This window comes from Hypanus sabinus, chromosome 4 (assembly GCF_030144855.1).
Source record: "Hypanus sabinus isolate sHypSab1 chromosome 4, sHypSab1.hap1, whole genome shotgun sequence".
NCBI classification, from domain to species: domain Eukaryota; kingdom Metazoa; phylum Chordata; class Chondrichthyes; order Myliobatiformes; family Dasyatidae; genus Hypanus; species Hypanus sabinus.
In genome coordinates this window covers 110,004,647-110,014,967 of record NC_082709.1, presented here as the reverse complement: position 1 = coordinate 110,014,967, position 10,321 = coordinate 110,004,647, and the positions used below count along the sequence as shown (strand labels likewise).

General features: G+C 41.2%; 1 protein-coding gene across 1 annotated transcript in view; it reads left to right on the top strand.

The window, feature by feature from the left end:
• The first annotated feature begins 1,393 nt into the window (after nucleotides 1–1,393).
• med4 (mediator complex subunit 4) overlaps nucleotides 1,394–10,321 on the top strand; it is a 46,479-nt gene continuing 37,551 nt past the window's right edge. The window contains exon 1 of the mRNA XM_059967855.1: nucleotides 1,394–1,550. Coding sequence (XP_059823838.1) covers nucleotides 1,480–1,550 — 71 coding nt within the window. The 5' untranslated portion in view covers nucleotides 1,394–1,479. The remainder of the gene's footprint in view (nucleotides 1,551–10,321) is intronic.

The following is a 10,321-nucleotide window of genomic DNA, read 5'->3' as shown; positions in this document are numbered from 1 at the left end:
TCAATATACATATATTGTAATTGATTTATTTATTTATTATTATTATTTTTTTCTTTGCGTTGAACTGCTGCTGGTAAGTTAACAAATTTCACGACACATCTGATGATATTAAACCTGATTCTGATTCAGATTCAATATCCAATTCAACATTGTCAGATAACTCACGTTTTCTTTTTGTATTCCGAACCTTTCCAGTTCTACTGCAAGGTGTAATATTACTTATTTTTTCTCTGTTTCCATGCATTATTTCAAATTTCAAAGTAAGTTTGTTATCCAAGTACAGATGTCACCATGATTCATTTTCTTGTGGGCATTCATGGTGAACAGAAAGAAACACAATCGAATCGATGGAAAAAAAACCTCATACAACAGACACGCAAACAACCAATGTGTAAAAAATCTAACCTGTGCAAATACAGAAAGAAACTAATAATAAATAACCAACAAATATAAAGAACAGAAGTTGTACATTCCTTAAAAGTGAGTTCATTGGTTGTGGAATCAGGTCAGCGTTAGGGTGAGTAAAATTATCCCCTCTGGTTCAAGACCTGTTCCGTGACCTGGTGGTGTTGGTCCTGTGGCTCCTGTACCTCCTAAACACAAGAGTTTTTGCAGAAACTGAAAATCCAGAGCAACACACACAAAATGCTGGAAGAACTCATCAGGTCAGGCAGCATCTATGGAGAGGAGTAAACAGTCCTATACCTCCTTCCTGACGGCAGCAGCGAGAAGAGAGCATAGCCTGGATAGTGGGGGTCCTTAATGATAGGCTGCTTTCCTGCCATAGTGCTCCGGTGGGGAGTTCCAACGTTCTCCTTTCGACTTGGTGCCCTGCAATTTTGCGACCTACATTTCACAACTTTTACACACTTCTAACAATCATCGTTAATTCATTAACCGGATAACTCCTACAGAGCACATCTCCAAGACCTCTTAGCTTCACCCCATTGGAGGTTATTTCCATTCATTCCTTCCCAACCCAAAACCAATCAACGTAAATAAACAATTGTTCACTGTTTCCGTTTCGAGATCTAGCCAAAGGTCTTCGAACTGAAACGTTAATTCTGTTGTTTTCTTTGCGCAGTCTTTCTGAGCGTTTCTAGCATTTTCATATTTGGTCAAGATGCGGCCGCCCTTCCCAGTGATGGAAGCTAGGATGGAGTTCAACTTCGGAAATGCAAACAACGAAATAATTCCCCCAGCCCCACTCGATCCTGAAGAATCACAGCGGAATTCGAGTGGCGGCATAATACAGCGAGAAACTTGAAATCAAATAGAGGTTTCTGTCACCGCTATTTGCAAAGAAGAATACTATGGTATTTTGTTAACATTTTCTAATGCACACTTACTTCCTACTCAGATCTGATGTGTCAGTCCTGTACTGCGGACTGGCAACTGCCGCTGCAAATCCAATTGCCACCAGTACGTCAGGGAGGCGCTGTTCCGCGCCTGCGCACACCGGAAGCGTGTCTCGGCGTAATGGCGGCCTCGGAGAGGAGTACGAGGGATAAGCTGTTGGGAGTGTTAGATGATTTGGAAGTGTTATGTAGGTAAGGTATGACTTGTCGTCCCGAAGAAACTGATGTACTTCGAGAAAAGCTAGTTTTCGGGCCCGATGTTTGTATGTGTTAAAGGGATTTTCGAAAAGTTCCTGGAGTTGATGGTCAATGATGGAGGGGCGAAGGTCGGGGAGAAGGCACGGAGGGAAAGCTTAAGGGTTACTGGAAGTGTTTGAGGTAAAAGTACCGAGGACGGCACAGCGATTTGGAAGTTAATTGCAATTAATACTGCACTTGGTTGTGAGACTGACATCCCATAAACTCAAGGGAGTGGGGGTGGGGATGGAGATGGGGATAGCGATAGCGCTTACCTTAAAAAGCCAAAATCAGAAGCCTTCATTTAAAAAAAAGTTTGATGTCCCATAATCTAGAACGCTCTAGACTGACAGCTGGTAAGTAGAACTGAGCTGACAGCTTCTCTTTATCTGTGTGGACAAAATGGCAGTTCAAATTGGGCATCTGTAGGGCCCCAAGGCAGGAGAAGTACATTAGTGCAAGAGTGCAATTTGTAAACCATGTAGCCCAGCATGTCCCGAATTTTATTGTTACTACGAAGCCAGGAGATGAATGCTGCTTCAGTCACACCAGAGCTAACCTGTTGAAATGGTGGTGTAAGACTGTGTGCTAAGCAGCATCTAAGAAACAAACACTGTCACAACGGACAGATTAGATTGAGGTTCTGTGCCCTACAACTGGTGATTTCTAGTTGAACAGTTAAAGAGAGGAAGCAGTTTCAAAGATGACTTGAGAGTGGTTGACTCTCCATTAAGGTAGCATTTAGTTGTTTGTGGTATCCAGGCAGAGCCCTCCCACCTATTCAGTACATCTACAAGAAACAGTGTCACTGGAAGACAGCATCCATCATCAAAGATCTTCACGGCCGTGCTCTTTTCTTGCTGCTACTGTCAGGTAGAAGATACAACTGCTTCAGAACTCGCATCACCGGGTTCAAGAATAGTTACTACTCCTCAACCAGCAGACTCTTGAACAAATTAGGATAACTACACTCATCTATTGGGATGATTTCAATTTAAGGGTTCTTTATCTTGTTAGTTCATGCTCTCATTATTTATTGCTATTATTTATATTTGTATTTGCAGAGTTTGTTGTCTTCTGTGCTCTACCTCCTCTTTCATTGAACCTGTTATAGTTACTATTATGTAGATGTGCTAAGTGTGCCCACTGAAGAAGAATCTCAGGGTTGTCTGTGCTAACATGTATGTACTCTGATAATAAATTTTACCTTGTACTTTGAAATACTGGTAAAACATAACACAGCAGGCATCAAACCCTAACCCTAACCCTAACCCTAACCCTAACCCTAACCCTAACCCTAATGTGATTGTGATGTTTGAAGGTCAGTTGATCCAGCTAAAAGGATTATTACATTATTACAGGGCCATGCCCTGAGGATCAGGCAACTTCAGCTGATTTATTTATAGCTTCTCTTCCATCGTTAAGTAAGAAAAGGAGGAAACACAAGAGACTACAGATTCAGAAATAGGGCAACAAAATTGAGCAGCATCAATGGAGGAGGGGGAGCAACTGTTGACATTTCACATCTGATCATTTCTGCCTTCCCCTTTATACTGGCTATTTTCCCCTCTCCATCTCAGTCCTGATGTAGGGTTTTGATTGAAAACATTGACAATTCCTATAAATATAATTTCCATATTCAGGTCATTAATATAAATGTAATAGAACTACATTTGTTGGAAATATTATCCAACCAGAAGCCCTGGATAAACCAGACAATGCTGTACTCTGTATAGACTTGACTGTCTGGCTAAGCACAGCTCTAATGCCACCATCAAATTCGCTGACAACACTGTTGTTGGATGAGTCTCATTGGAGTGAAATAAGTCACCTCATTGAATGATGCCACAAAAAACAAACTTGTTTAATACCAACAAAACCAAGGAGCTGAGTGCTGACTTAAGGAAGGGGAAGGAGGGTGAGTGTACAACAGTCTACCTTGGCTTGTTAGTATTCTGACTGGTTGCATCATGGTCTGAGACAGCAGTTCAAATGTGGGGGAACATAAGACACTGCAGAGAGTAGTGGGCTCTGCCAGTAATTATATACTAATCATTCTTTCTAAGGTTTTGGGTCTTGGATCTGGAACATTAACTTGTTTCTCTTCCAGCAGATACTGCCTGAGCTGTTTCAGCATTTTCTGTTTTCATTCAGGGTAGAAGAATGATGGCATACTCTCCATTTGTTTGGATGAGTGCAGCTCCCAGCAACAGCAACTCCAGTATTTACTAGCTATGAAGTACAGACCCTTCCCAGATTACGCACAGTTCTGTTCTTATGAACTGTACGTAATTTGAACAGCTCATGATTCAGAAATGCAGCCAGATAGCAGAAAATACCTGCAGCAGCCAACAAATCCATCCTGCTCATCTCCAGATGCTTGTTTGTATGTATGGACTGTACTGTACATAAGTTATATAAGCTCAGAACATCTGTAGAATGCTGCCTGGCCTGCTGCGTTCCACCAGCATTTTGTGTGTGTTGCTTGAATTTCCAGCATCTGCAGATTTCCTGGTGTTTGCCTGCAGAATAAAGTTAACTGCTTTGGCAACTTTCACAAGGCTTCTCAAACCCACGATCCCACAACAGCAGTAAAGTGTTTGGGAAACCCATCCCCTAAGCTGTACAACATTGTGACTTGGAAATATGTTACTCTTTTTTCATTGGTGTGCCTAAATCCTGGAACTCAGTTCTGGTGGCCCTTCACAGGAAAGTACCACAGCAGCTCAAGAGCAAATATTGTTGTTCCTTTCTGCATCTTATGCATTGGGTGGCAACCTTGCCATTTAGAAACATAGAACACTACAGCACAGTACAGGCCCTTCAGCCCTCCATGTTGTGCCGACCCATATAATCCTTAAAAAAAAGTACTAAACCCACACTACCCCATAACCCTCCATTTTTCTTTCATCCATGTGCTCGTCCAAGAGGCTGTTAAGTACCCCTAATGTTTTAGCCTCCACCACTATCCCTGGCAAGTCATTCCTGGCACTCACAACCCTTTGTGTAAAAAACTTACCTGATGTCTCCCCTAAACTTCCCTCCCTTAATTTTGTACATATGCCCTCTTGTGTTTGCTATTGGTGACCTGGGAAACAAGTACTGACTGTCCACCCTATCTATGCCTCTCATAATCTTGTAGACCTCCATTAAGTCCCCTCTCATTCTTCTATGCTCCAAAGAGAAAAGTCCCAGCTCTGCTAACCTTGCTTCATATGACTTGTTCTCCAAACCAGGCAACATCCTGGTAAGTCTCCTCTGCACCCTCTCCGTAGCTTCCACATCCTTCCTATAATGAGGTGACCAGAATTGAACACAATACTCTAAGTGCGGTCTCACCAGAGATTTGTAGAGTTGCAACATGACCTCTCTACTCTTGAACTCAATCCCCCTATTAATGAAGCCTAGCATCCCATAGGCTTTCTTAACTACCCTATCAACCTGTGCAGCAACCTTGAGGGATTTATGGATTTGAACCCCAAGGTCCCTTTGTTCATCCACACTCTTAAGTAACTGACCATTAATCCTGTACTCAGTCTTCTGGTTTGTCCTTCCAAAATGCATCACCTCACACGTGTCTGGATTGAACTCATCTGCCATTTTTCTGCCCAATTCTGCAGCCTGTCTATATCCTCTTGTAACCTTCGACAACCTACAGCTCCATCCACAACTCCTTCAATCTTCGTGTCATCCGCAAACTTACCCATCCTTCCACCTCTACATCCAAGTCATTTATAAAAATCACAAATAGCAGGGGTCCCAAGACAGGTCCCTGCGGCACTCCACTAGTCACTGACCTCCAGGAAGAATACTTTCCTTCCACAACTACCCTCTGCTTTCTTCCTTTAAGCCAATTTTTTATCCGAACAGCCACTTATCCCATGCCTCATGACTTTCTGGATGAGTCTCTCATGAGGGACCTTGTCAAATGCTTTGCTAAAGTCCATGTAGACCCTACCCTCGTCAATTTCTTTTGTTACCTCTTCAAAAAACTCAATCAGGCTCGTGAGGCATGACCTTCCCTTCACAAAGCCATGTTGACTATCCATGAGTAGACTATACTTCTCCAAATACTTATAGATCCTATCCTTAAGAATCCTTTCCAACAGTTTTCAGACCACCGACGTAAGAAGGACGTAAGGAGCTCATGCTCCTGCGATCTCTTCTCTCGATTCCCACAACAACCTGGGTGTATCATATCTAGCCCTGGGGATTTATCAATCTTAATGTTTTTAAGAAGATCCAGCACTACTTCTTCCTTAATCTCCACATTGTCCAGCACACAGGCCCGCTCTACCTCGATCTCATCCTGATCAAGATCCTTTTCACTTGTGATTACTGAAGCAAAGAAAAGCTAAAATTTCTTTAGCATTTTTGTCTGTTTTTTATGAGGCCAAGTTGCTACCTTGATGCTCAACCCAGCACAGAGCAAGTATGGTTAGGGAATTAAATGATTTCCAGATCTTTCTTTTAATTTAAAAAAAAGTCAAAAAGCCTGCTGAGCAGTATATCTTCATTTTCTAAAGAGGACAATCAAGTTAAATAAGTTGGGCACATGATATTGCTGTGTTTCCCAACACCACCAAGCTGTGAAGACATGTATTGGGTCCTTGTCACTTCTTGAAGGCACAACGATTTTGTCTTCCCAGTTTTGAATTTTTAAGGAGCAAAATTTTTGGGTCTGCAACTGAATATTATCCTCTGTCTTCAGATAGCCTGTCACCATGAGAGAGTCTGTTTTAAGAGTTTTGTATAGGGTATATGGACTGTGTGGCCTGTTTATCATAGTGTAATTTGAATCTCAGTGCTGGGGTTGTTCTCAGTAAGTTGTAAATGTTGATTTCCTTTTTACTCTGATAGTGCATACGAAAGGTTTTGGGGTGAAAGTATTCATGCTATCTCCAGTACTTTGAGGTGTGTTGGCAGCATTATAGGCCAGGGATTGCTACCATCTACTGTGAATTTTGTGTTAGGTTTTAGGTCTTGATCTTCAAACTAATTTTTTCTGTAGAACAGTAAAGAGACATTGGGATACTCAATGAGCAAGCAAGAAGTAAGGGGTAGGTAAACAGAAGAACAAATGAGTAAGGGTTGGAGTGACAGGGCTGAGAGATGATGAGAGGTGAGAGGTTTGGGAGGGTGGTTGACTGAAGCAAAGATCATTCAAAGACAAGGAGGATGTGGGTTGAGGGGGAGGATATGCAAACTAACAGAGCTCAAGTGAAGTTAGGTGAGTCTGGTGATGGATACTGGCGTGTACATTAATGTTCACGCAGCAGAGCCTGGTCTTCAGTCATCTGGTTACCCCTTGCCATTGTGATCAGATGGTAGTTTGTATGGAATATCCACCCCATGTTAAATCTTCATGTAGCAGAAAATCTCTCATTTGGAAGCTTGTGTTTGTTACTTTCCAATAACAATTTACAATGCTGTAGTGTCTCCAAAACAGAAACAGTTACAATTCTGTGTACTTTACAAGAGCATAGTCTGCAAAAAATGGACAGGAAAATACCTCATTCTACGTATTGGCATTTTCACCCACCCTAACTCACTGTTCTTTCTTTCAGTCCTGTATGTTCAACTTTTGGCATTGCATGGGGAAATTGAATTTTAAAGTCCTGAGTGATCAGATCCAGGGGTCACTCTTACTTGCTTTTGTTGTTCTAATTTCTCCCCTCCAATCCTTTATTTTTAAGGGACTAATTTGATTTGATGTTTTTGGTGCGAATGCAAGCTGCTGCTTTTAGGCTGAGGTTGTCTCTGCTTGTTGCCAAATACAACAAAGTATTATTGTTGAGATAACACTGACAAATGGATCATTTTAGAATCATACAATACAGAAACAAGTCCTCAAGTCTATGGAGTCTATGGCAACCATCAAGCAAGCATGCGCCCACCCACAGTGATCCTGCACCGATCCCTATTTATAATCTCTAAATGTCCATTCCACAACCCACTCTCAACTCTACCATTCATCTACACCCAAGGTGCAATTTACAGTCAATGCGTACTCCTAAGGAAGTGGCGGTGGGTGAAACCGGAGTACCCAAAGGAAAGCCACATGCTAACAGGGAGAACATGCAAACTCCATAGAAATAATGCCAGGAGTCAGGATTGAATGCAAGGCACAAGAGCGGTGAGCTGTATTAGTTGTGCCACTGTGCTCAACACTTGGTCAAATGGTATCCTCCTGTGCTGTACCAGTCTCCCCACAGAGTCACTGAGATTTGAAATGGGTGGCATAACACTCAAGTCAATGTTTCCATCTTTGCACTAAAACCTTGGAAGAAAGCGGTAAAATATAGTACCTTAATTTATGGATCATTCTCTATTCAAACATTATTTTCTAATTCAGCAAAAGAACAGATGTAGACTTCATTCAGAAACCCTGAATGTTTGAAAAAGAGCAGGGGTTTGATGAATTGTATAGCCCTATGGTAGTGTGGCGCGTGGCCAGATGGTTATGGCGTCGGTCTAGTCATCTGAAGGTCACTGGTTCGAGCTTCAGCTGAGGCAGTGTGTTGTGTCCTTGAGCAAGGCACTTAACCACACATTTGTGACGATGCCGGTGCCAAGCAGTATGGGTCCTAATGCCCTTCCCTTGGACAACATCTGTGGTGTGGAGAGGGGAGACTTTCAGCATGGGCAACTCCCATACAACTTTGCCTAGGCCTCAGTCATCATCGAAAATCAATGGACAGCTGAAGACAGTCCTATGGTATAATTAAGTTTTATCCATGAAAAGCATTCTTTTAAACTAACACATTTAGTTATAATTTTTGGACATTACTGCTGTTTTCTAAGCACTTTTGACTCCAAGTTCAGCATGTTAAATTGATTCTGAGATATATGTCCACTATTTATCTTTGATGTATTCTGACAATAAATTGCCTTTATATTGTCTTTAATTAATAGGAAATGGCTGATTGCTTCACAGGACTTTGGTAGGGCGAAAAATGGACACGGCCAAGAAAAATTTATTAGGATCTGTGATTAATGGATTTTGTCAATGAGATGAATTTCAGAGTCAGAATCAGATTATCACTAACTTTAATGACATGAAATTTGTTTTGCTGCAGCAGTACAGTAAAAGTACCTGAAGTTACCATAAATTACAAAAATAATTAAATAGTGGAAAAGAAGAAATAACGTGTGTGGCATTCTGCTATCTGATAAGTACACATTCAGTACTAGTTATAATTCACTGAAAATGCATGTTTTTTTAATATATACTGAGAATCTCTTATCGAGGCAGACTTATCAAATAAAACCAGTTGTTTACAGGCTGCTTTCAATTTCAGTGGATAGAATGACAGGGATAATGAAAGTATAACAATAAAAGCCCTTATGATTTTCAATCTGTTCAAAATTGTGAAGAATATTAGATTTTGGAAATGGGGAAATAACATAGAACCCATGAACACTACCTCACTACTTTTTTATTTGTATTTTTGCACTACTTATTTAATTTAACTATTTAGTATATATACTGTAATTCATGTTTTTTTCTTCTATTGCTTTGTTCTGCTGCTGCAAAGACAACAAATTTCCTGGCATATGCCAGTGATGTTAAATCCGATTCTGATTCTGAACAACATTCAAGAAGCATTTAGATAAGACACATGAACAAAAATAAAACAAAGATATGTATACCATTTGCAGGCAGATGGGCAGTTTAATTGACATCGTGGTCAGCACAAGCATTATGGCCAAAGGTCTTGCTTCTATGTCGTACTCCAGTTTATATGCATGATCTTCTATCTTCTAAAATGTTAGTGTTCATGGACTGTTCAGAAATCGGATGGTGGAGGGAAAGAAGCTGCCTCTGAATCATTGAGTGTGGGTCTTTAAGCTCCTGTGCTACTTTTCCAATGGTAGTGATGTAAAGAGGGCATGTTCCAGATGGTATGAGTCTGTGCTGATGGATACTGCCTTGCTGAGACACCACCGCTTGAACATATCCTCAATGGTGGGGAGGGTTGTGTCAATGACGGCGTCTACAATCCTCTGTATTGGAATCTCCATACTAGATTGTGATGCAACCAGTCAGAATGCTGTCCATACATCTACAGAAATTTGTAAGAGCCTCCTCAAACTCATAATAAAGTAGAGACACTGGTATGCCTTATTTATGACTGCAACAATGTGTTGGGCCCAGGATAGATCCTCTGAAACTTGAAGCTGCTCACCCTTTCCATTGCTGGGTTGAGGACTGGTTTGCATTCTCCCGGCTTCCCATTCCTGAAGTTCCAAATCAATTCCTTGATCTTGCTGGTGTTGAATGCATGGTGTTTAGGAAACCTGAAGGGGTAGATTGAAAGGGATGTGGTATAGTAAGAGAAATCCAGAGTTTGTGGCCTGAACTGCTAATTTCACAAATAGTTGGGTTAAAAAGAAAGTTATAATTGCACTGGAGGTAAGAGGTGGAGGAAAATTGAATTCTTGCACTGTTATGTAGCTGGAAAAGATGAGATGAGAAAGGGCAAAACCGTCAAAGAATGTAACAAGGAAAAGCTAATTTTCATTTTAAGGTGCCTTTAAAAAGAAAAAATGTAATAGTCATTGCTGAGCAACACACACAAAATGCTGGAGGAACTCAGAAAGCCAGGCAGTATCTGTGGAAAAAAATATAGTCGACATTTCGAGCCAGGACCCTTCAGTAGGACTGGAGAAAAAACCAGTCCTGTCGAAGGGTCTTGGCCCGAAATGCCGACTGTTTTTTCCAT